This window comes from Alligator sinensis, unplaced genomic scaffold, assembly GCF_000455745.1.
Source record: "Alligator sinensis unplaced genomic scaffold, ASM45574v1 scaffold421_1, whole genome shotgun sequence".
Classification (NCBI taxonomy): domain Eukaryota; kingdom Metazoa; phylum Chordata; order Crocodylia; family Alligatoridae; genus Alligator; species Alligator sinensis.
Genome location: NW_005841871.1, coordinates 1288983 through 1316168, shown reverse-complemented (window position 1 = coordinate 1316168; position 27186 = coordinate 1288983). Strand labels below are relative to the sequence as shown.

Sequence of the window (27186 nt, the reverse complement as noted above, 5' to 3'; positions counted from 1 at the left end):
CTGTGTTATCCCTCTCACAGTTGCCATCACTATTGGCTGAAAACTGCAGCTTGCACCTGAAATGGTCCGGGGCAAGCTATGCATGTAATTTAAGAATTGTGGTGTGGACAACAACACTTTATTATTTACAGGAACTTATATAAGGAACTATGGGTATTTACAGTAAAGAAGTAACAGTCCAGCTACTGCCCTTGCAAGAATCTGGGGCCTACCTAGTCTTCTTGCTGTTTCACTACACCAAGAAGATCCTATTGTGTCTCCTGGATTGTTTTCTGGGATGTCACACTTCCTGATTACTCTGGGTATTTATACACATATTTATCCAAGAGCTGCTCTAATTAAAGTGCCCGGAGTGTCACGTGTATCAGCATCCCCAGGGGAGACACTGATACACGTGACTCTGGAGCCTGCTGGAGTGAGGTAATTACCACGCTCCAGCAGACTTGATTAATGGAGTCTGCTCTGATGCACTGTAATTTGAGTGTGTTGGACCAGCCTCTCTGCATGTGTACAGGTGCCCTCTATGTTTGCAGGAGGACTTACTTCATGTCACACAGTTAACCATGTGGCTAGAACAAATTTCTTTTTCACATTCTGCCTTCCAAAAGCAAGGTGCATGTCTTATTTGGGGGTGTGTGATAGGTGGACAGATATGGTGAATAGTATTTTTAGTCCCTAGTTGTTAACTATCTACTTGTCAGATTTAACCAACATTTTTAACAGCAGTTGCAATATGTAATATTTAAGGAAAACCATATATGGATTACTACCCTTCAATCTTCACGCTGTTACACATTTAAAAAAAATGGATATACTTCACTGAATTTAAAGCAGTTACACTAATATAACTCATGTAACAGAGTAATGAATCAGGCCTATGATATTTATATATTATTTTCTACCTTTACAATCTAAGAAGCATTGCTCCTGTACATAGTTGCATCGTTTCCAAATTGGTGCATCCTGAAATGGCATCTTTAACAATGACAAACCTGGGTATTGTTATAGGCTCAATTAAAGTCAGTGGAGTTACAGACAAACTGACAACCTGGCCTCAACAGTATGTATAATCATAAGCAATTGAACTATAGGTATATACAAGCAGTTCAACTGTGGGATAGTTATGCCAAGTCATGCCAAGCACTAACCTAGGTCATCTGAAGATGTTAGTTTTAAATCCAAATAGTAGATTACAAATTAGAATGCATTTTTTTTCTTTTTTGGAACAATTTGAAAAAAAATGATGAAAGTCTAACCTTTTTCGTGAAGCAGAAATGAGATGGCAGTCAGTGAAACAGACTCATTCAAAAACAGAGCAGTTATCTGATAGAAGTTACAGAACTAAAACATTTTTATAAAGACCCCAGGCTCTGCAAGAGGCAGGAGGCAAACCCCAACATTTCAGAGTCCAATGGTTATTTTTATGAACAAGTTTAATGCATTGTGAAATGGATCAGAATAGGAGAACAAAGGCATTGGGGATTACCTCAGTAGGTGTTGGAGAGAGCAACTGAGGTGACTGCAAACAGCAACACACAAAGTAACAGATTAGTGTTACAGATTCATGCATGGTGATATTTGTGAGAAAAAAATCTATTCTTAACAGTACCAATATGTGTAACATGATATAGTTAAAGCAATTATAACCACGGATTAGATCAAGTAAATGAAGATGCTTTTAATACGATGAGGAATAAAATATGAACCTTCCTTCCCCAGCTTTGGTTGGTAAAAATGATTTTACTGCGAAGAAATCCTGTGGGTGGCTTTGATTTTCTTCAGTCTTATCCCCAAAATTCCTGCAATATTTCTTTTAATAGAATAAACTTGTGTTTTAAGAAACCATTTAGAGATAAGCCCATATCAAACTTAATCTCTAACCATATCTGAGGATTGGAGCTGAAATTTGAAGCTCTGTGCCATCTCTGCTTTAACCAAGATATCAGTACATTTTTGAATTCTTTTTATTAAGCAGCATCTAATTTCATAACTAATATTTTTGTTGTTTCCTCATTTTCGTTTCAAAATTATGATCCATGTTCTCCACTGCTCACCGTACTCCCATAGAACCATCGCTGAAACCAACACAATTAACTGTGCATCTCAGAGCACGAGTGGCATTAAGGGCTAGATCCAAAATGGATTTAGGAAGAATAATGCTCAACTGTACTGCGCCGAAGGGATGGAACTTAGACCAATTCCACCCCGGGCTTTTTTAATGTCTCTGCCTAACCTTGGGGACACCACTACCAACTGCCTTTTTTAGAATTAAAAAAGACACTCACTCAGGAAAGGAAAGATTTGGTTTCTAAGCCCTCTTTTGCCTGGGGGAGTTCAAATCCACATATTCTACCTTTCAGAAAAATGCCCTGCTCACCAAGCTAGAGACAAGACTAAGATGGGGCAGGGCGCTTTTCACTCTTTGCTGTTGAGGCTGGGGTGCTGGACAAAAAGGACTACAAGATACTTTGAGTGGCATAACTCTTTAGCACAATGAACCCGGGGGAAGACAAACCTTTATCCTGTTTGCAGGACTGTCGGGGAATTCGATGCGATGATAGTTTGATGAGAAGCACCGAAACAGTCCTGGGAGCAGGGGCCAGAATATAGGTCTTCTTCTCCTTTCTAGTAGGCTAGAGTCATACTTCTTGTGCTCTCTCACCTTCTCCTAGCCCACCAAATCTTGCATTTCTCACTGCACACTGGTAAAGCTTTAATATGAGGGATGAAGAGTATTTCCACTCACAACAATTTGTAGACAGGACTGTCGCTCAGGAGATAGGAGCATAAGTTTGAGCCTTCGCCCACCCCTGGAAGGCAGGACTTGAACCCAAGTCGCTAATTTCCTGGGGAAGGGCACTAACCACTACACTATTAGACAAAAGATGGGGAGTGGTGGGCCTACTACTGAATCAAAGGGCCCAGGGCTGCTGTGATTTATGCTGATATCAATGCTGTCAGTGCATGTCAGATGTCTAAGAGGTCAGGTATGAGTTCTGGGAATCCATCTCTTAGATGCCTGTGTCTGTTTGTGAATCTGGGTCCTAAATGTTTTTAAATAACTGTCTTGTGTAAGTAATGGGCAACTCATGCTCATGGCACTTGAGACTAATGATAAATAATGATATCAGCCATGCTGATATTGGCTTAGTTGATTAGGTTAAGGTGACAAAACACTGCATAAATGTAATTGAATAAACACTGCAAGGAAATGACGGCAGTGAAACATTTATGCACGGTCCCTTGAAAGTTTCTTTACAGGCTTTTGTCTTTTCCACATCTCAACACTAAAAGAGATGGGTTGGAATCACTGTTTGGTTTAAACAGTAATTATGAATAAATTAACAAAACCAGAAATTTCTCCAAACTTCCATCTGAAAGTTTCTTCCTCCCCAGCACATCTTTAGTCAAAACTAGTCTAAAAATAAGTGCAGTACTTCTAGAAATATTTCTAACCATTTAAAAATCTTTTTTTTGTCTTTAATGTCAAAGAAGACTTTTTAAAACTCAATTAAATAGCCAGCAAAGAACAACGTACAACACTTAAAGAGAAACACTAGTATCTGCAGAAATATAAATATATAAATAATATTTTAACTATGAAAAAGTGAAAATAGTATTATCCTGATCTGATAGGGCAAGGTAAAAGCTATCACACAACTTTTCAAATGAGTAAAGGTGAATGAAAATATGATTAGGCTTCACATTCAGAAGTATTTCTTGAATTCCCAAGTAGTTATACCCAATAGAGAGCAGTTTAAGTGGCTCTGTGTTTTTACATTAACACAGGCCATTTTTAGACTGTAATCCTGAACTAGGTACAAAACAAGGGAACTATGCTAGTGATTTCAGTGGAACCAGGATTTCAGCCTTAATTTAAATCAAGGGATATACAAGTTTAAAATAAACATATTGCCACTATTACTATTAATATCACACTACTCTGAGCATTGTTTTATTGTGCTTTATGCTATATCACCCTCTCTCTTCTCATATTTCTATTTCAGACATCCCAATTATATCTTTAAATGACCTACTTATGGGACAGATCCTTATTCCCATAGAATAGTACTTTACTCCACAACCAGTCTGATTTTTAGTAGTTCTAGGCATAAGGTAGCATTCATAATGAGCAAAGACAGCAGAGTCTGGACCTATGATACTATAAATACTTGGACCCTGAGGAGAGAATATGGTTTTGAAGATGGATGCATTAATTTAAGTTGGATGCATATAAAAGGATCAATAATTTCCAATAGAAGCAAATTCTTTTATGCAGAAGATGTTGTGATTCAATTGCTGAATGATCCATGCAGGACTGCTCAGGGATGTATGAGCTGCCAGCAAAATACATACCTACCACCACCACTCCTGGGTGCTTCTGAAATACCTGTGCCAATGCTAGAATGCTAGAAAGCCATGCTCTCTTATGCATGACCTCCAGGCAGGCGGAGCTTAGGAGAATAACATCAGTGAATGAGTACTTCCAGATCCAAGAGCATATTTCCCTGAGCTATCGTTATCAAAAGATAATTAACACACTGTTAATGCTTTCTTTTTGGAGCTGATCTTGCCCTTTTTGGTTTGATATCATCTTGTTTGCAATCCAGAAGGTGTTCAGCCTTTTGTAAATTTAAGTAATTTTCCTTTAGAGTAATTAAGTGGAACAGAGTGGTGAGCATCTATATATCACCCTGCTAACACAGTGCTGTTCCCTACAGTACATTTCCTCACATCTTCTCAAATGTCATTTGAAAAGTTCTCAACTTTGGGCATCTACTGTATCATTTCTCTTAGAACAGTGGTTTTCAAACTGTGTTTTGCAGAACCACGTGGTTCTACAATGAGTCATCTGGGGATCTGCAGAGATTGGGAGTAAAGGCAGAGCAGGCCAGGAGGCAGTGTACTACCGTTGCTGGGCTGGGTTGCATAGCTCTGCGTCAGCCTAGGGGTAAGGGTCCCATAGCAGAACAAGAGGTTTCTGTGACTTTAAAGAACCACTGCCTTAGAATTCAATTCCATAATTCATCACATCTCTGCATTTTTCTGATATTCCCTTTACCTTTTATCTCATTAAGCCTTTTGGTAACTCATGTAACACCCAGATCCTCAACCTGAGTAAACTGTCAGAATTCTACTGAGGTTTTCAATGACAACAATATACAGGAGTTGAAAAACTGCTTACTATTTAGTTTTCATCATATTTTAGTTCCATCAGTCCTGATCATATTTTTTTCTGTTTGCTCTTCTGCCAGCTCCCTCTAGTTTGTTAGTAATATGGTGCCTAAAACTGAATGCAAGATTCCAGATGAAATGGCCTAGAGTCAGAGAGAAAAGGATAGTTCTCTGCTGAGTTGTAGGACCTATCTGTATCTCCTACATAAAACTGCTTTAGGATTTTTTGTTGCTATATCTCCTTGGAAACTCATGTCTAATTTGCTATGTGTGTTATCCACTAGGTATCAGCATTCATGCCCTGACGGTAGCTTTCTCTGGGTTTCAGATTAACCACATATGCACGTGGAAAAAAATATAGATATATAAATAACACATATAACAAATAGTTTTTAATTTTCCCCAGAGCAATCGTTTGTTAATTCCTGCTCAGATTTTGAACCACTGTGGGAGCGTCTACACAAGACACTACTGTGCAGTAGCAGCTCACAGTAAACATCTCATGTAGACACTGGTAGCCAAAGTAGTGAGTTTAAAGGTATCTGGGGTATGTCTATAACATGCTGAAGTCACTTCTGTGCTGCTAATAAACTGCTGGTGCTGCAACATGGACATAGGTCAGAGCTGCTTGCTTTCATGAGAGTGTTCCAGCCTGTATATCCCTAGTGTACTGATCCTCCACCAAGGTGTTACAGCACCCTGGGGTGCCTTAAGATCCTTTCAAGGGTGCTATGGGGTACCACGCAATGTTAGCATGGTTAGGTGTTCAAACATGATTCACAAGATAAACCAAGACATTTCAAACAGAAATCCATACTTTGTTCTGAGTTCTTTGCAACAGCAAAACTACTCTTTTATTTTTCTGTGGGCCATAAAAGAGTGAAAACTTAGAGCTGGCATTTTCTAAGGGGTGCCTTGAGTCTGTTCAAGGTGTCTTGAATCTAAAAATGTTGATAAGCAGTGGTGTAGTGGATAGAGGTCATGAGTCAAGGGGTGAATTTAAGACACGCTGCTGTCTTCAGAGCTTCTGACTAGTTTGCTTTTCTGTGGAGAATTTGGAACCCAGTCATCTGCCATTTCCGGAGCGAGCCCACTAGCTATTGAGACACCGGAAAAGAGAGAGGCAGCACACCCACTGCAATCTCTTTCCGTCTTTAAAAAGAGAATAGCAGCTGTAACTGCATGTTGCCAATTTGTGTGAGGCATTCTCTAAGCACACCTTCTGGATTGAGCCCTTCAAGGGAGTTAGGCAGATCTAAGGTTAGGAAGTTGACCAGTCAAATAAAGTTCGGTAAATTGACTGGTCAAATATTGGTTATCTCCATGTGAAGATGGCAATACAGTCAAATAATACACAGAAAAAGCACTAATTTTCTATTAAGAAGTTTGTCAAAAGCAATTAAAAATTATATTTATGTCAAGCAAACTGCCAAAAAAATCAGCTCCCCATAAAATTGCTATAATCTTTGACCAGTCAAAGAATATGCAGTCAATTGGCTGGTTAATTGAAAATATTTGACCTACTGACCATCTTACCAACCCTAGGTAGATCCCTTCCTTTGAATCCCAATACTTATGGGACCCTGGTTAAATTTAGGTATGCTCAGCCCTATAAAACTAGAGGTAAAGCATGCAGACAAAATTAATATCTGGAGAAATTTATCATTAAAAAGGTTATGCTCATTGGGTTTAGATGCCTCCAGAATTGGGTACAGGTGAAATGAGGGCTTTCAGGACAGAATTTTTTGCTTTATGTCTTACTTTAGGCATCTAAATCTTTTATTAGATTTAGCCCTAAATTCCTTTGCATTTGATGTAATACAGCTATTTTGATGTCCCAATGTAAATAAGGATTTTGGCACTGATCCTGTAAGTACTTATACACATAATTTCCTGTACACATAAATATCTCTATTAACTTCAATGAGACGACTTGTGCAAAGAAGTATTCGGGTTTTTATTATTAACTTTGCCATGATTAAAAGAATCATTTATGCCCAAGCTGAATAGGTATAGTGGAGAGGTCTTTGCTTACTTTATGTATGGGAAACTAATTTATACCGCCATAAATTTTTCTTAGATGTTTTAACTTGAAAAATAATTTAACGTTAGAGAATGAAATGAAAGGAAGAAAGCAAGCTAGCTTGTATAATAGGACTTATATAGAAATGTGTTTCACATAAAGCAGCATTAGTATTAAATATGACATCAAATTAGATTACATTAGCAAAAAGCACATAACATTGGCAGCACATGAAAAAGGCAAAATGCATGCATGATGTGAAGATGAACTTTAATAAGGGGCAGTTGAAAGAAATTTCTGCATAGAAAAATGATACCTTTGTTGTGTTACCAAAATAACACAGTACACATAACAAAAGCATGAGGGGTATTTGGCTTGGCTTCTGATTTTGGAGTTATAATTAGCCATAGTTCCTGTTTCCTACCACATGCACATATTATTTCTCTGGCAGAAAAAAATATTTTCATTTCTTGTCATTTGCTTTAAAAAAAATGTTTGATCACATAAAACTATCCTTTAATTTCCATGAAGTGAAAAACGAAATGTAAAACCCTCTTGTTTAACAGGCTATTAACGTGACTGTGAGAGGATAAAATGACTTCAATTAATTCAAGTTTATAAAGTAATTAAAAAAATTATAAGCATACTTCTAAGAGGCTCAATGGAGTGAGGTGTTTAATGATGCACGTAAAATTTCAGATTCACAATTAAAAAAGCACTCAGGTTTCAGTACCTCCCCATAACTATGCCTGTCATCTGCAGAGTAACTGATATATGGAGAATAGGAGATCATATCTGGGCGGTCAATATTATAGATGGCTTTATTTTTAGGAAGAGCAGCCAAATCCCTGTAGTCAAGAATTTCATCGCCAAGCTTTGCCTAAGAAAGGAGGAAAGAAAGCAGTCAGGACAAGAAGGAATACAATCAGGACACAATCAGAAAAGGACAGATATATATATATATATAGATAGATATATATACACACACACATAGATAGAAAAGCCAATAATCATACATTTTTTCTTTGATGACTGAGAATTTAAACATACTGCAAAACTTTAAAGGTATACAATTGCTTTCCTTGCAATTGTCACACTTTCTATTCCCCCCATCATGCACATTACATAACAAAGGCAGTATGGCACAATCCACATTTTCTTCATTCATTTCCTCCTGACTATTAGGGGTGTAAAGAAGGACTAATTCTGCAATCCTTGCCCAGAAAAAAAATCCTTTATCCAAGGTGATTTTGGCTGGATATTTCTCACCCCCACCACTGTACATGATAATGAGTAATTATATATTTATTTCCAACATTGTCTATCCAGATGGTAAAACTCATCCATTTTGCTAGCCTGTAACTTCTCGCATTAAAAGAGCTCACACCACCTCAACCTTTGTTGACTATTTCTAACCTGTTCCTTATTCCTGCATGTCACAGGGCACTAAGGTGCCTGCTCCTTTAAGAACAGAAACTACCTAGGGAGAGGACCCAAACAGCCAGATAGAAGCCCACAGGTGCAGGTTACTATGGCAACAGACTAAGGAGTAAATTAGCCTGCGCCTGCACCTGGTCAGATGACCAGAAGAGGCAGGGCCCTGGGCATATATAAACCCCAGGGCTGGGACTAGAGGTGGAGTTTTCTGTCAGCAGCCAAGGGGGAAGGAGCGCCCAGAGAAGAAACTCACCAGAGGCTTGGCTGCCTGCTCTACTCGGGGTAGGATTAAGGGCTCCAGGAGCTCACCAGAGACCCTGGCCTACAAAGCACTTAGTGCTGGGAGAAGTTTGATTTTTGTTAAAGGGACAGAGCACACACTGAACTCCTTGTAATATGATATAGCCCAGGGGCTCATATTTTATTTGCTGTTTATGTGGATCAGGCTGAGGCTATTGGGGAAGGAGGAGGCCTCATTGGGGGCCCACTATGGTGTGGAGACCCCAGCACCAGAGAAGGGTGCAGCGACAAGGGGATGAACAGACCCCAGCGCCAGTGTGGGGAGCAGAGACAGGGCTGTGGAGAGCCCAGCGCCAGTGTGGGGCACAGAGACAGGGCTGTGGAGCACCCAGTGAGGACAAGATACAGAGCTGTAGCAAGGCCCCAGGACAGACAGCATTTAAATACTATCTGCGAGGCATGGGGCATGGTAAAGGGATGGTTTTGGAGCCACGCATTGAGTCAGGGTGTCCTGTGAGGTATCCATTCTGAAGCAGGACCCAAAAGGGGTCTAAGAACCCACAGAGTTCAGTGGGGTCCATCAAGACTGTGTCCAGAGTAGAAGCTTGAGGGCAGCTTCCAGATTTATTAGAACTACCAGCAAGACGTGGCAGGAGAGAAAGGGTGCCCGTGGGGCAGGATTGGCATGGTCAAGGAACCCTAGGGGTATCACGACCATCCCTGGGGACCCCACACTGTGACAAAGTGGTGCAACTGCATGGAAGAGGGAGCAGTCCAGCACAAGAAGTGAGACCAGGGGCCTGAGTTATCAAGGCAGCCCGCAGAGGGTGCAACACCCAAAACCTAGGGGACAGAGACTACAGGGGGCTCAAAGCCTAGTGCAATGCGAGTCCGAGACAGACTCCAGAAAAGGGAGATTAGTTGAGACCAAAAAGGGAAAGCAGGCCGAAAGGCCAAAGATGAGAAGGAAGGGACAACCACCCAAGGAGACCTTAGAGAAAGGCACTTAGTGCTGGGAGAAGTTTGATTTTTTGTTAAAGGGACAGAGCACCCCTGAACTCCTTGTAATATGATACAGCCCAGGGGCTCATATTACTGATCATGAATCTAAAGATGCTACAGCTCCACAACTCAGGGCTGTCTAACTTCTGGGTGGCCAGGGGCCACATACCCTCTGGCCACATGCCACACAGGCTGTGCGCCATCCGCATTGGCCCTCCTTATAGCACCATGCAGAGTGTGCACCAGTGCTATACCACACCAGTGCCCCACGTGCCAGCAACACCACTACTCATGGGATCCCTCAGTCCTGTGGGCTGTGTTGTCTCATTCCACCCCCAGAGGTGTGGGGACACAGAAAGAGCTGGAGAAGGGAGGTGGAGACCAGAGACTCCAGCAGCAGTAGCAGAAGAGTAATATGGGGAGCAGCATCTGAACTGGGAGTCCAGGAGCTGCAGTTTAATCCCTTGAGGGTTTAACTGCCAGTTGGAGAGTCCTGCTTTAGCTGATCACAGATGTCCTCATCTCTTATGACCTCCCTCAGCTGAAGTTCTAATCTTTTTGCTGCTGTTCACACAAGTCTCTCTCCAGAAAGTGAGATAATCAGAAATCACATTTTCATAACTCCCCTTCCTCATTTATTTCTAGTATTCACCACTACTAATCTAGCATTTCCTAAACTTGTTGATGAGACACCAAACCAGGCCTTACTGACAGAGAAGAGAGGGGCAATATCTTTTTTCTAATTAGCAGTTCAGTCTTCCAGATTGCAGCCAAAAAGGGACTTTGGAATCAAAATGAAGAGTGAACCTGTGTTTGATGCATGTTGCCTGCTTTCAAAGCATAGCTCAGCAATCCCAGAAGCAGTCAGTGTTAATCATTACACCTCTGAGATTCCCACTTCTACATTGCCCATGCACACTCAATCTAACATAGTCTGTAGCTCAAAAGCCACACTAGATCCCCAAATCTACACTGCTTGTTCTATTTCAATTTGACACATTCAGAGGTGTGAGACCTATAGGGTCACCAGCTCCTACATTCTCAAGCTGTTCTGTAATTTCTTTTTGCTTGATCCTTCTGCTCTGATACATTATAGCTGTGCTAGTCAGAGATCCATAATGAGGACTGAGCTGTACGTACAAATGCTATTCCACTCCTCCGCTGGAGGGGAGTAGGCGAGTGGTAACTGAAGAATCATTTAAAAAAAATATGAGTTCAATAACAATATAGTTTTAATTTTATCTTTTTTCTCTTCCTAGGTATCTAAATGGGAGTTAATCTCAAAAAACTTGCTGACAAATCAGGCAGTTATGATACAGACACGCAAGAACTGGGATTTAAAAAAAATCTAATTAACTTATATTTGCTAGAAAACTTCTTTCTTTTGCAGTCCCAGGTGCCCCTGAATAGGTATGTCACAGAAACAAACACTAGTATTGTATGCTGACTGATTCCCCTTGAAAAAATAAGAAAAGAAAATGGTGTTTTGTCTTTGACTATAAGCTGCTTATACACATTAAGAAAACTGTTTGAAAGAAGCAAGTATTGTACAGCAGCCATAAAATTGCCACTACATAAATAAAAAAAATAAGAATGTGCATACTTATAAAAGCAGAAGAATGGAATAAGGTTGGAAAAAGAGAGACCATATGACATGCTTACGTGATACTAGTCCCAATCCACAGCAAATATGCATCAGTGGCAGTTGTGGACACAGTGTTACCTGTATACCTGACAACATATCAGCCTCTACTGATAAGTGTTTTTACTAGAAGGGGGGCACATTTTACATGTGCCCACCCTGCAGTAGCCAGAGGGAGCTCCAGGCTCCACTGGGTGCCAGCCCTGGGCTGGCAGGGGGCACAGGGTCTGGAATCAATCTCTATGGGGCAGGAGAGAGCTGTCTGCTAGACATGTGGAGATCAGGACCCATCCAGATCTCCTCAGCAGGGCTGGATTAATGGATAGGCAAACTAGGCACATGCCTAGGGCCTTAAGTGAAGAAGGGGCTCAGTTGTGTTTATTTTACATATGATAATTATTGAGTGAAAAAAGTAATATAAATATACAGTATGGGGCTCATGAGTTTGTTTGCCTATGCTCTGTGCTGTGGCAGATGGGACAAAGTCAGAATCAACAGGTAGCTGATAATATCCCTCTTTTGTTTTCTTAATGGGGTGAAAAACACTGAGTTAGGGGTGATAAACACTGTATTATCAATTCCCTGCTGGACTGGTTGGGGGGGAGGGGGGGCGAGGAATTCCTTCCTAATCAGTGTCCTGCCAGGGCCTGGCTATACCCCCCATCAGCTCAGCACTATGGAAGGGGACAGAAGGCTGCTCTAGCACCCCCCAGCTTCTAGCCTGAGCCACTGTAGGCACGTGCCTGCATTTCTGGGATCTCTTTCCAGTTACAAACTGATTCAGCCTAGCCAGGTAAGACTAACTTGCAAAGATTGAATAAATTCAGGATCAGGTTTTTTGAATGTCTGTCTCTAGCCTAAGAAACAGCAGCAGCAGCATTTGGCTCTAAAACATCCCTGTATTTTTCTTTGTGTAATCTTCTTTGTGTAATCACCAAATCTTGGCATAATATTTCTTTGATTAAAAAGAAATACTAACCAGTAAAGTTAAAAAGTGGTAAATTGAATCTATGCAATTGTCTCTGGTTAGGTTATTGTGCAATGAGAATGATCCATGTGCTTCCATGAGACTGCACAGGACGGAGAAGTTACCTAGAGGAATTTTAGAGTATTTCAAGAGATACGAACATAGACAGTTTAAATTTAAAATGGTAATCTAAGTGCTAAAAACATTTAGCAAAGGACAAAAATATTTATTGACACAAGTAAATCATTGTGGTGTGCCATGACCAGTGGGGTCCCCCAAGGCTCTGTCATTGTACCAATACTCTTTAACATCTTTATTAATGATTTAGACATTGGTGGTAGGAGCAGACTGGCCAAGTTCACCGATGATACCAAACTTTGGGGTAAAGCATCTACACCTGAGGATAGCCTGGTGATTCAGGCTGACCTTGACAGGCTCAGAAAATGGGTGGATGAAAACCTGATGGCATTCAACACCAAAAAATGCAAGGTTCTCCACCTTGGGAAAAAAGCTCTGCAGCACGCTTGTAGGCTTGGCAGTGCTTTTACTTGCTAGCACCATGGCCGAAAGGGACTTGGGGGTCATGACTGAGCACAAGATGAATATGAGCCACCAATGCGATGTCACAGCTGTAAAGTGAGCAAAACCTGGCTTGCATCCATAGATGTTTCTCAAGCAAATCACAGAAAGTCATCCTTTCACTGTACTCAGCTTTGGTTAGGCTGCAGCAGGAGTACTGCATCCAATTCTGGGCTCCCCAACTTAAAAATGATTTGGAAAAACTTGAGAGTCCAGAGGAGAGCCACACACATGATCAGAGGGCAGGAGAACAGGCCCTATGATGAGAGGATGAGAGCCATGGGACTCTTCAGCCTGGAAAAGTAAAGGCTCAGGGGAGACCTGGTGGCTGCCTATAAGTATATAAGGGGTGTACATCAGGATCTGGGGGAATGCCTATTCACCAGAGTGCCCCAAGGGATGACAAGATCAAATGGTCACAAACCTCTCCAAGACCATTTCAGGCTGGACATAAGGAAAACCTTCTTTACCATCCGAGCCCCCAAGGCCTGGAACAGACTGCCACCAGAGATGATACAAGCACCTACCTAGACTCTTTTAAGAAACATTTGGACATCTATCTTGCTGGGATCCTTTGACCCTAGCTGGCTTCCTGCCCCTGGGGCAGGGGGATGAACTCGATGATCCCCCGAGGTCCCTTCCATCCAACCCTAATGTCTATGAAATCTACGACAGAAACTGCCAATATCCTGTTATTTTTAAGTATGGTATTTAAACACTTTAATGTGAGAATGTCAGTTTGAAAGAATCAAGAACTAAAGTGGCTTGCAGATATTACATTTCTCTGTAGTGCATTAAACAGTTCATTGTAAAATCTAGTATACATTTCTTTGCATCTCACAGCATGGATTTCAGGAAAGAATGCTTACATAGATCACACGGCTCGGGGAACCTGATGTACTTGAAGCAGGTACAGAAATAATGCTCTCAGAAGAAGTTCTAGTTTCCTATGGCAAAAATAATAAGAAAATTTATCTATGACTTAAGAAAGATAAGGTGTAAAAAGTCTTCCACTAAACTGAACTCTTGCTATTCAAAAGTAGAACACTATGGTCAACTCAAATGAATATAGACAGACATGCCTGAGAACTTGAAGTAATAGTATTCTATTATCCAAATAATGAGTTTATTGAAAATAGCAACAATTATCTCATATACTATTTACCTAGGACTCCTGCTAGAACACACAGTTGCAATACAGGGTAACAGAATGATCCTAGAAGCCTGTTAATTAGGGCTGTGCAAAGCTTCGGTCCCTGATTCGATTCGGCAGAGATTCAGCCTGATTCAGTGGCTGAATCTCCAAATCTAAATAGAATCAGGAGACCTTTTAATCTCTCTGAATCGAACTGGAACCCTCTGAATTGATTCGGAGAGATTCATAAAGATTCGATGATTCAGATATAAATGTTTAAATGTTTTTTCTACATACCTCAAGGTACCAGGTGGCTCATGAATGGTGTGATGGTGGGGTGGATGGAACATCTCACAGGAGCATGGGGGGCTCCCCAGCACACTCTGCAGCAGACCCAGAGGTGGACCAGAAGCACTTCCAGTCCACTTCCAAGTCTGCCCAGGGAGCATGCTGGGCCCACCCTTGTGCCCTCCCAGCTCAGCGACTGGTGCCTCCTGGGTCGGGGGGAGGTACCTGGGGGGTACCCGGGGTCCCCCCATGGCTGATTCACTTCTGGGTTCACTGCCAAGCATGTGTGTGTGTGTGTTGGGGGGCCTCTGTGCTTCTGTAGGATGCTCCATCCGCCCCACCATCGCAGTGTTCACGAGCCATGCCTGGTACCTCGAGGTATGTAGAAAAAAACATTTAAAGCTATGTCTATGGCCAAATCGCTGATTCTCTGAATCAGCATTGAATCTTCAGATTCGGCCGAATTGAATCACTGTCCCTGATTTGGGCTGAATCCGAATCAAATACGGCCCATTTTGCACACTCCTACTGTTAATGTGAATTCCAGTTACAGCAGCTCTGAGTCTGGGTGTGTCACATGGACATCTGAAGGCAAAATCTGAGTCCCTATACAGGTTTCCTTTGCTTTATGCAGTTTCTGTATGTGTGAATTCAATGGCCCTTTTTATACCAAACATTCGTTATATGCGAGGTAAATTCACTCTTATGCAATCGGTGTGGTGGAAGCCTGCAGTCAGTTGCTTTGTGCAGTGCACTGTGGGAGTGATGCACACCAAAATATAGTCTGTGTGGATCTGTGCTCTCCGCTCATTGTCTGCGATACATGTTTCTGTAGTTGCCATGCCCATCAACTAAACATTCACCACCTCCCCATGCTTGTGCGTACTGTCTGCTGTTGGTGAGTACCAAAACTGTCTTGAAAAAGTGATAGAAAGAGGTCTGGGGGTCAGTGTAGTTGAGGTCTTGGAATGTATCCCTATTTGTTACGTTGTAAAGTGTAAATGGGTTTTCTTTATGCCAATTCAAGTTATGCGCTGTTTTCCAGGAATGGAGAACATGGAGCATTAAGCATGCTATTCCATGTATAGCATTAAGCAAGGGAAACCTATACTTAATTTGGCAAATCTACATATTTTGTTCAAAGTCTTATGGTTTGGTGAAAGTCACTAACAGCACCTAGAATACTATTTTTTTTTTAAGTGGAAAGATTGCAAAAGGCTGTCTTTTTTGAGCTTCTACTACAAGGGCACATCTATACATATGCCCGACTGCACAGCTGTTACTAAAGCAAATACTAAATTGTGCTAAAGCAAGTACTAAATGATTGTGCATTAAGTGCTGGAACGTCACAGTCCCAGCATTGCATGGGTTGTTTCCAACGCTACTGTGCAGTAGCAATGAGGTAGCTCATTGTAACTGCACAGTAGTGGTGGTGTCACTGTTCATGCCTGCTGACGCTACATGTAGACATGCCCTGACAGTGTAAGAACTAACAGAGCAAGAATTATTATAATTTTTTAAACAGTTACTGCATCTAGAATACCATCTAACAATTTTTTGGAACTTCTTGGTAGTTTCTTTTATTGTGAAAAATACCAAACTATAAGACACATGAGGATTAATAATGTACAAATATACTTGACAGTTGTTACTCAAATCTGAAGAAGCTTGTGGGATTCATATGTTTAAAAGACAATTAGGATAATATGACTGAAATGAGTATATGTATCTATATGATCCTTCATCTGCAGTAGCTTCTGATAAAATATTTTTCCTGGCATGATAAATTCTTTCTTAGTTTGCAAGTCGTTGCGTATTTTGCCACGAGCATAGCTATCATTGTGTATTGTTAAAGCTCAATATTTCATAGCTAGAAGTAATAACTGTTCAAATACTTTAAAAAAGCTCACTAGCTTTTTTAAGCTGTGAGATCTAGGTATTTTTCTTCCCATTATTCTCTTCATTACTTGTAGTAGCTTCCCAGCTATTGGAAACAAACAATGGACTTATCTAATCTTTCAGTTTTCTATAAGATACCAATGAAGTCATCCTCAGATAGGCCCTGATAATCAAACACATGGGGCTTGAGATTATTTAAAATGTTTTAAAAAGAATCTTCACAGCTGTGGCCAAAGTGGAAAAAAAATGATGACCACATATAATATTATAGGAACAGTGACACATTTTTTATTTCTAATTATTAGAATTCAATTTCTGGTACTTATATGATTTGTTTATTTTTTTATAATTAATCACTGTAACAGGGAACCCTGCCTGTTACTAGAAAGTGCTGTAGTCCCTTTAAGGACAGAATTTTTAGAGCACAGCCAGCTGGTAAAGCAGGAGTTAGAGCAGTGGTTCCCAACCTTTTTTTTTGCCACAGCCTGGAGCGAGCGGGACAGGGCACGCAGAGCTGGCTGCCTCCCTCCCAGGGCTCCCCCAGTGCCTGCTTTAATCCTAAAAGCTCAACTGTGACCTGAGAAGCAGTTTGCTCAGGTGGACAGATGCGGGTCTGAGTGGGGGGCTCATGCCATGACCCAACAGCCAACCTTCCATGGGCTGGTACCGGGCTGCAGCCCAGTGGTTGGGAACCTCTGGGTTAAAGGACATCTCTGCAGGCAGATCAGCTGACTGGGACATCACATGACTGGCTCAGGCCAGAGTTATATAAGCCCTGGGGTTGAGTTAGCCAAGGGAGAGGGACAGCCCTGGGAATGACAGAGTATGGGGCTCCTGAATGGCCAAGGAGGCTGGAAGAAAACAGCTTTGCAGGCCAGGAGACAAGGCCAGAGTGACCCAGAGAGAGATGTTTGGTAAGCAGGCATGCAGATTCTATTTTTCTTAGTGTTACCGTATTTCCAGTATCAAAAAAGAGGACACCTGTCGGGACGATGGGGTGGGGTGGTAGGGGAGGGGAGGAAAGGGGGAAAAGGTATATGATTGAGGGTGGGCAGTGATATGGGCAGTTATATGCCCATGCCCTGCCTCTGCCCCTCACTCCTAAGCCCGAGCTCTCCCAGCCCTGCTGCTGCCTCTCACTCTTGACCCACTGTACCTTGCCCCCCAGCCCTGCCAGTGCCTCTCACTCCCAACTCATGGCACCCTGCTGCCCCCAGCCCTTCTGGTGCCCCTTACTCCTGACCCACAGCCCCCTGCCCTCCCCAGCCCTGCTGCCCACACAGCTTGCACGTGCATATTTGTGTGCACACACACACACACCCTCTCTCTCTCTCTGTGTCTGTGTCTCCTTACCTGTGAGCAGCTGCCGGGGCCTGCATGCAGAGCACGTGATCCCCTGACAGCCAATCACCTTCCCCCGCTTCTTTCAGCCCCAAGCAGCTAAGCCACAAGTGCGGGGGTGGAGGGAGGGGGAAGTAGAGGTAGAGCAAAAACCTGGACATTTGCTTGCAGTTTAAAAACCCACCCAGATAGAAGACAGGGGGCCAAAAAAGGGACAGTTTTTATGTTGGTGTTTTGGGCTGGGACTGTAAGGGGAAGTTTTCAGAGGTCCCATTATTATCCTCATGGGTATGTGCTTGTCTTGAGTTCTGCTGGGGCAGGTTCAAGGCAGAATGTGGGCTGGGGCCCAGAAACCAGGGCTAGAGAAGTGGGCCTGGGCTGTGGGATCAGCCAGAGTAGAGGGGCAGAAGCTGGGAAGGCTAAAACCCCAACAAAAAGGGAAAAGAAAGGCATGGTGTAGCCTGTAGACTGTGGAAAATTAATCCATAACTGGAAAATTAATCCATAACTGGGGAGGTGGTCTAACTGAAATTGTGGGACCAGGATGCTACCATCTATTTGATAATGGTGAAGTCAAATGTAGGACTTTTGTGTAAGTTTTATCTCTGATGCTTCAAGTGTGTCATTGTTTGAAAGAACTTCAGTTTGGATTGCCAAGATTGTACTCAAATCATATGAGACAAGACAGAACACAAGACAGCAGACATAAAAAGAACAAGGGTCCTACCCAAATGGAGATTCAAATTTGTGAGGCATGGGGCATAGTTTAGGCGAGGTATGGAGCCGTACAATTAACCCTAAAGGCAAGAGATCTACACCTCCAGGTGTTCCTTGGAGTTAGACTATACCTGGGAAGCCCTGGGGCAGCTTCCCTTTGTGAACCAGAAGGAACATCAAGATGTGGTGGGTGAGTGAAGGGGAGACTGTTCCCAGAGTGAGCAAGGAAAGGGGGAATTTTGGAGGCCTCCAGGGGCTTGCGAACACCCTGGGAATGGTGCCCCATTACAATGATAATCAACATAGAAAATATATCTCGTTAAACTACAATTTCCAGTTGCTAAAGATAACAGCATTATTGTAATAGACTGAGACTTCTATAAAATACTTGGATTTGATACCATGGGAAAATTTGGTTATAAGACAGTAGAATGATACAGATTAAACAAAGCACACAGAAATGGATGAAAAATTGACAGGTTGCAAAATGTAATTGTAAGAGGGGAATCAGGACTGTACAAGTATGTTTCTACTGTAGGTACCAGTGTTTGGTCTTCTACTCTTTAGCATTTTTATCAGTGGGTGAAAAAAAATCATTAATAAAGCTTCAAGATGACACAAAAATTTGGGAAGGCATAAACAATGAAAAGAACACAGGTCACTGACACAGTGAAGCCAGAGTTTTTGGTGAACTGGATACAATCAACTGCTGTTTCAATATGTCAAAATGTAAAGAAATGCTGTTTAAGCCATATTTATGAATTGAGTGATTCTAACAATGGAAACTGTGGCTCTAAAAAGGACCCGGGGGCTATGGCGAATAATCAGCTGAACTTGAGTCTATAGCACAATGCTGGGGATAAAAGTATAAGCAAAGCAAAAGTATAAGTAAGAGGGGAGAAATTATATCTACATTGGGCACCAATGGAATCCAGGCCAAACTGTAATAACGTCTCATTTTGTTGTCCACAACTCAAATAGAATGTTGAAAAACGGGAGAAGCTCCAGAGAAGAGCCACAAAAATGATCAAAGGACTGGAAAATATCCTTTATAGTGAAGGACTTGAGCATCTTGGAGCATATTTGTCACATCTTTTCAGGGTGATGTGATGAATATCAGACAAAACTAGAGGACTCCTCAATCTAGCAGGCAATGGGCACATCTACATATGCAACTCAAGCAAATGAATATACTCCAGCTCAATTTGAACCAGAGTGAACTAGTTCCGATGTCACTGTCTACATGTGCTTTTAAGTGCAATAATTTACGGCGCTGCTGGATACCATTTGTATCTGTTGGGACTATTCGGCAGCACAGTAAATTAATCTACTGCGCCCTAATTGCCGTGCATGTGTAGACAGTGACGCTTTACTGTGCAGCAAATTAGTTTGCTGTGCAGTCAAGAGTCTCATTTAAATGTGCCCAATGTGTGGATCAGGCAAGGTATAACTAGACAAAATCAAATTGCTATATGGGTGCAAATTGAAATGGTACAAATTCAGACCAGAAATAAGGCATTTTTAAAGCTGTTATGATAATCAACCGTAAGTGGATTCTTTTCCAAGGAAAATATTAAAATCAAGATTGGATATTTTTATGAAAGATGTGCTTTTGTTCAAACAAATTTTTTCAAGGACATCCCATGGTCTGTGCCATACAAGAAGTCAGACCAGATAATTAGAAAGGTCCTTTCTGGCCTTAAAATCTATGAATCTACAAGTAAGAGTTAAAGATTTTCACTCATCTTGAATAGTATTTTAGCCCAGAAATAAATTCTAACAATTTCAATGATAATATTTGTGAAGTACGCCAATATTCAATGAGTAATATGGCATTAAATAGTGGTTTCTTTTTTTATATAGAGCTATAATTCAGTCCAAGATGTAATTGATAGCACACTAGATACATAAACATTCTTTTATATCTGCTGCTTTGTGTTCTGTCTTGTCTCATGATTTGAATACAATTCTGGCAAGCAAAACCAAAGTTCTTTTGAACAATGACACAATTGAAGCATCCGACATAAAACACACAAAAAGTCCCACATTTGACTTCAACACTATCAAATAGATAGTAGCATCCTAGTCCCACAATTTCAGTTAGAGCATCTTGTCAGTTATGGATTAATTTTCCAATTTCTACAGTCAACTCATTCATCAACCATCCCTGTAATTGTTAAAGTTGCCTGAACTCTATCTTTTTCCTTCTTCACATAGATAGACACACAAATCACCCTCTTTGGTATGTATTTAATATCAGACATTAAGTTGGAGGTGATATGGCAATTCAAACAAAGCAAGTCTTAGAAAGAGGTTTTTATGCAATGGAAAATACACCTATCTAAAAAGGGGAGGAGCAGTGTGTCAATCTGTCACCACATCCTAATCAACAAGAAGTTTATAAGGATTCCAGTAGGATCATATGATGCATTCCTTCTCTCTGACGGTATATTCACATAACCTCAAGCCAAAGATTCCTTAAGAGATAAGTTTAATCATCAATCAAAATAAAGAATATAAATCACTATTTTATCTACTGTATTACGTCACTTATAATTACAGTGGGCAAACAGTCTCAGGGCCTAGATGGCCTGCAGAAGATTAAATCTGGAGTAAGAGAGAATTGTTTACCTTGTTTTTTTCTTCAGCCTTGGCTGCCTGTCTACAGGCTGGATGCCAGATAGAAGTACCTGTAAATTAAAACCAGCATTCTGGTTAATTCTTTCCCCCAAAAAGCAGCTTTACTAAAGCATGGCACACCAATGTACAGTAGCTTGAGAAAACCTGAGTGAAATCCTGGTAAGTCAATGGAAGTTTTACCACTGACTTCAACAGGATTTAATGTCTGACTGCTAAAAAAAGAGACAATCTTGTAATATTAAGAATTCACTTAAAACTTCCTACCTTTTTAAAAAAATCTTTAGACCAGATGCCCACCAAAAAGCAAAATAAACAAAAAATCCCCTTTGTGTCCTAAGAACCACCATGTAATACCTTGGTCCTGATACTCAGCTGGTATTTCCTGGTAAAATGTTACTAACTTCAGTAGAGATATGTCTATTTATACTGGTTGAAAACTTGTGTCTTTATTTGAATTGATCATGAAACTAACATTCATCTTGCATTCCCTCCCCATATGTCCTACATAAATTAAGTACCATTGTTTTAGGTCACTTATTAAAGAGAACAGGAAATGAGAAACAAAAATAAATCAACCCTTCTAATACAATAGAAATGTATATTTTAAGGCACAGAAGGAGTCAGAAAAACAAAACAAAGTAATCTTTTATTTGAACACATTAGCAATCAAACTTCAAAGGGGAGCACAGATCCATCCAGGATTCAAAGTTAAAAAAGAGCAACTTTCACAAAGTTAATAAAAGATGCTAGATTAATATGCAAATCTTTTAGGCAAAGAAGTGTAGGTGCTTTTCCCTGAACAATAATTGAGCATTATGACTACAATAGCAAGCCCATTCTCAAACAGAAAACTGGAAATCAGGAAAAATGTCCTAATAAGTCAATACGAGTCTGTATCCATAGGAGAACAGGCAATTTCCCACATGTGTATGTGAAAAGATCTCAAGCAACCCCATTAATTCTGTATTGATTTTAATCCTCCAGGTAGCCAGATCCTTAGAGCACAGGCAGATGAGACAATTCCCCCCCTATCTGGCCACAGAAAGCAGTCTATAGTTGTGAGCCAACACAAATGCATTGTAAGAGGGTTCAGATGAAGACACTTCAAAACATAGCACCTTCTGTAACTTGTGTCTGTGTTGCCTCCCAACCTGTTGCTGTTTTCAGAATGGGAGGGGGGGAAAGGGACTGGTGTAAAAAAAAAAAAAATTACTAAAAATAGTAGTGCAACATACATGGCAGCAGCATGTGCCACCAGAAACTGGAGCCTGGCCAGCCAGAGCCATGCTTTCACTGCTGGCCAGGCTCTGAGTGGCCGGCTTGGCACTGCTGCTGCCCCAGAAGGCACATAGGACCCCATGTAAGGCTGCTAGGACCAGCACAGGTGCTGGCCTCAGCCTTCCCTCTCTCACCTGGGCTCTTCTGCTGTGTGCCAAAGCACACGTGCAAAGGTATGCCTGGGGACAAATAGCGGCGGTACAAATATGTACCACTGCTATTTGTTCCACAGAAAAAAAGTGCTCCTGCATGTGCGCGTTCATGGAGATGAGCCCTGTGAATGAAATTTGGCCCAGAATCTTCTCTAAGCACAATACCATGACTTAGCATCATCACTTTTGAAGAAGCCTCTTTTTATACACAGTAACAAACATAAGTTTAGTCCAAGTCAGTGATAGATTCAAGACTGGACACTTGTGTTGCCATGCCTCACACTTTGGCTTGAATGCCCTGCCTATATATACCCTTTGACTATATTCTGTTAATATTTATTATTATTGTTATTATTAAATTAAATTAATTTAAATTGTCCCATCCAAGGTCAATGATGAAGAATTACAGGGGTATGGGAACTACTTGCATACTGAGAGAGTGCATCTACCTGTGCGATTACCCCGATGTAATAAACTCTCATGTAATTCGTGCTGGAGTCAGCTGCTCCTGGACACATCTACACGTGCGCCTGGCATTTCAGCAGTTTTAGCTCAGGCAGAGCAGCCCTGGGCTGGTAGAGGGCTTGTGGGGTCAGCCCCAGGCTCTGGGTGGCAGTGTTAGGTGACAGAGGAGCTGGATGGTGCTTGAGAGGGCTGGCAGGCATCCCCTGCACTGTAGCACCCTCATGCCCCAGTCAGCCCCAGTCACCATCTACAGGTGTACTGGACAGTACTATTCTACAGCAGAGTTTATTAATTTACTGTGCCCTAGTATGGGTACATGTGTGTTTATACTCCTCCTCTAAAGTATTTGCTACTTGGAATTGTCAGAGACAGGATAATGAGCTAGATGGACCTTTGGTATCATCTAGCATGGCTGTTTTTATAGTTTTATTTTTTTAGAAAAAATGTAAGGGCTGATTGATTTTCTTGTGCGTTCCCAATAAAAATAAGAAAAATAATGTTACAATAATAAGTACAATAATGTAATTTCTACAGTGTTTGGGGGATGAAGACAATCAAAATATTGTTAAAATAGGTATTATTGGGTTTTTTGTATTAATGAAAACAACTAATAAAATTGTTCAGTGGTATTTCATTAAGAAAGTGAATTCATAGAGGGAGAGTTGTGAGTATGGGAGGGTGAAATAAAATTTAAATATAAAACTCAACAAAAAGAAAAAGAGAGGGGGAAGAAAATCAGGGAGAGAAACTTAGCATAAAAACTTAAGAATAAGAAAGAAAATAGTATATAAAAATCAAAAAACCTGGCAGTATGCTCAGTGTTTAGAGGGAAGTTTTGTATAGATAAATATGCCAAAAAAAGAATTATTCATAAATCGTAAAGACAAGAGAGATAATTATGATTGCTCACTATGATACTCTACAGAATACAGGCCTTCAAAACTTACTAAATAATTACATAATTTCTACATGATTCTCCATAGCAATACTAATCCTAAGCTTTAAAGCTTTTCCCAGAGGAGAGATGAAAGTTGCTAGAATTTACTTCACAAAAACATTCTGAACAAAAATTTGAACCCAGAGCACAAAACAATATTAACAAGCAAAGACCAGACAATGTTGTTTTGCAAAACAACTTTAACTTGAAAAACAGAACTAGGCAGAAGTGGTTTTACTGTGTCATTATGTACAACAGCAATTCAGTTCCAAGAAAAATACAGAAGTAGAATTGTGAACTGTGACAAGACGGAGCCTGAGAACTGCCATGATGCCCACCAGTGGCCACTTCCATCCTGTCCAGCCCCACTCGAGTCTCCCCAGGTTGCAATCCATTCACTCGCCTGCCATGCCTTGATGGTCAAGAAAAATAATAAAGACAGACTGCCCCTCAGGGTTGGTGAGTCTTTTGGGCTCTTTCTTTTTTGCCCTCAGTCCCTGTTTTCTCAGGCTCTGCCAGCCTTAAGGGCTAGATTCATGGCCTCCTTCCACCCCTAAAGCCATGCCCATGCCTTGCAGATGGTACAAGTTATCACTGTAGTGGGGCATCACACCTCTCTGCATTGCTTGGTCCTCTGGTCACAAAAGCCTTGTTGGGACTTTGGCCTTCCTATACTTGGACCCTTTCCTCCAGCTGCATCCCCTGGCCCAAGATGTACCATTATGGGCCCCATCCCTGTCTTGCTCTTTGTGGACTATGGCTGGCCTTCTTTGTTTCAGGTCACCCCTATTCTTTTCCCTGGTTCAGGCTTTGGCCCTCCTGGCTTCAGCCTGCCTATGTTCACCCTTCCCAGGCTGTGGGCTCTGTCCCTCCCAGTCTCAGCCCCACCCTCCGACTAACCTCTCTCACATTTGAGCTATTGGCTCTCTGTGTCTTGTGCCTCTGTCCCCAGCAAGCGCCAAGACCTCCTGCATCTCTTGGGCAGCCCTGTTGTTTGCGCCCCTGACTCTGGCAGGACTCAGTAGTGTGCATCTATGGCACCTCCATGGCCTCCTCATCACCCCTTATAACCACACCATGGTCTACTGGTACAAACGGGAACATAAAAAAAAACTATTACTTTAACAAAATCTGTCCTGCTTGGGTAAACAAACGTTAGGAACAAAAATTAAGAGAAGCAGTGACTTTAACAAAACCCTCGCCCCCTTGGGGCAAAAAATATACATCAGGCTGTCCTTGCTCCCTCGGCTCTTACCACTCTGTCTCCAGCGTTCTGTGCCAGTCAGTCTCTCCCAGGTTGCTCTATCTCCTTTTGGGAGCTCAGTTCTCTTTTGAGCACCAACCCAGCCCCTGCCCCTCCCTCCTTGCTCAGAGACTGGGTTTTCAAGTGCCTTGGAACATGGCCCCTTCTAATCAGGTGACTCTCTCTTTGGCATAGCAGTGTCTCTTTAATTCTAACATGTGGCACTCCCCAGCTATAGCAGGGCTTTGCCACCTGTGGTCTCTTTGTTAGTAACAGGAGGCTTTGGCTTCCTATTACATTGACACAAACTTTCTTGACTCACCAACCTTTTAGAACTTTCCAATGTCCTGATCCAAATTCCATTTAAGTTGAAAAAAAAATCCCCATTAACTGCAATTGCATTTGAATTAGCCTCTTTGGATCATTTATGTTTGAGCTAATAGCATTTGATAGAGATGGTTTGGTAGGGTTTTCTCTCAGAAAAAAAATCTAAAAATTACTTATACCAACACCCTGATTTTTTTTTTTTTTTTTTTTTTACAAAAGTTAATCTATTTGGCAAAAATGTCTCTTTTCTCAAGAAAGAGAAAAATTACATTAAACAATATAATGATAGAAAATTTCTAATCTTTACATATCATTTTTACTAAGGAAGTCTGTGAAATCCACTAAACATATATTATGATTCTGGCACTGCAATTGTATTACTTATATGGCACTACAGTTGATTGGCATCTGCTACATAGACATTACATACTTAAGTTTTCTTAACATATATTTAATAGTCAGAGTCACTCCTTGTTAGTTCATAAGAAATGGAAAAAGGGCAAATAATAAATGAACATTTTTATTTTTAGCTGTCAAGAGTGTGTAACTGGGCTGGTCAGTGATTCTGGCATTCCAAATGATGCCATGAAGTTTATACAGGTTTTTAATGGAAATAACATTCTAGATTGTAGATATTAAAAACATAATACTGGTGTTGACATGAAAAATCCTTCGGATCTGAAAGTGCAGAAAACATAGGACCCCAACCAAAATCTTGGATCTAAACCTCCCTGAAATGTTTGAATTTGAACTTAGAGCAAAGATTAGCTTGTACCAATCTTGCAATATTGATATATGGGGTTAAACTGAAGCCTGGCATCCAAATTCACCCAGCCACTGGAGGTTTTGAAATCTAGAAACACATTTTGTGGCTTAGCACCAACTCTAAGGTTCATTTTACCCTTTGTAAAGAATAAACACAATGAATGATTCTACTATACCTCTCTCACTTAAATAGTTGTAATATAGAGCTGGGAAAACATAACAGTACATTAATTAGTATATCAACCCATTAACTATTTCATCCCAATTTATTTCTCTTTCTGTTTTGCTGTGAAAATGGAGTACCAATCAAAGGCAAAATTAAAAGTTGGAATCCCAAGGGACTTCATGTTATATTAGTAACTAACATTATAAAATGTAATGGTTTAAGTATTTTTATTTTGGTAAATTAGTTATAGCTAATTTACCAAAATATAACATATCTGTTATATGTGACCAATTTACTTTAAACCAAACCTGTATTAAATGTATTCAGTGCCAGTGGGTTACTAGCACTGTATTTACTACAGAGCAGATCCTGGTTTTGTGTCCACCACCACTGAAGCTCTCCTGAAAGAAATCAGCATAGCATGAAATCTATTGTGCAAGGGTAGAGGCAGGATCCTGTGTAGTAAGGAAATCCACAGGGGCCACCTCTAAACCAGAAAGTTATGCTTTGGATGTGGCATGGTCAAGCTAGATTTCCTCCTCTTACCTGAATGGGGATTGGGTGTTATCTCTGTTTCAGGGTTGCAGCAGCAGTTACAGACCTGCTCTACAGCCTGAAAAGGATAAATCCCATACTACCAGTGTGGATTTTTCCCTATGGATACATTAATGCTGCAGAAAACTCCATTTTCTGCATTTCAGAGCTTATGGAAAGTTTCAGAACTCTACTCTCCAGTGCTTCCATCTGAAGGATTTAAATAATTTTCTA

The 27186-nt window shown here is 41.0% G+C and overlaps 1 protein-coding gene across 4 annotated transcripts in view; it reads right to left on the bottom strand.

Moving 5' to 3' along the window:
• Positions 1-27186, bottom strand: part of ABLIM2 (actin binding LIM protein family member 2) — a 235584-nt gene that overhangs the window by 72086 nt on the left and 136312 nt on the right. For all 4 annotated transcript variants that reach the window (XM_025195245.1, XM_025195240.1, XM_025195251.1 and 1 more), the window contains 3 exons: positions 21077-21135; positions 13935-14012; positions 7932-8078 (listed from right to left, as the gene is read on the bottom strand). In XM_025195245.1, coding sequence (XP_025051030.1) covers positions 7932-8078; positions 13935-14012; positions 21077-21135 — 284 coding nt within the window. The remainder of the gene's footprint in view (positions 1-7931; positions 8079-13934; positions 14013-21076; positions 21136-27186) is intronic.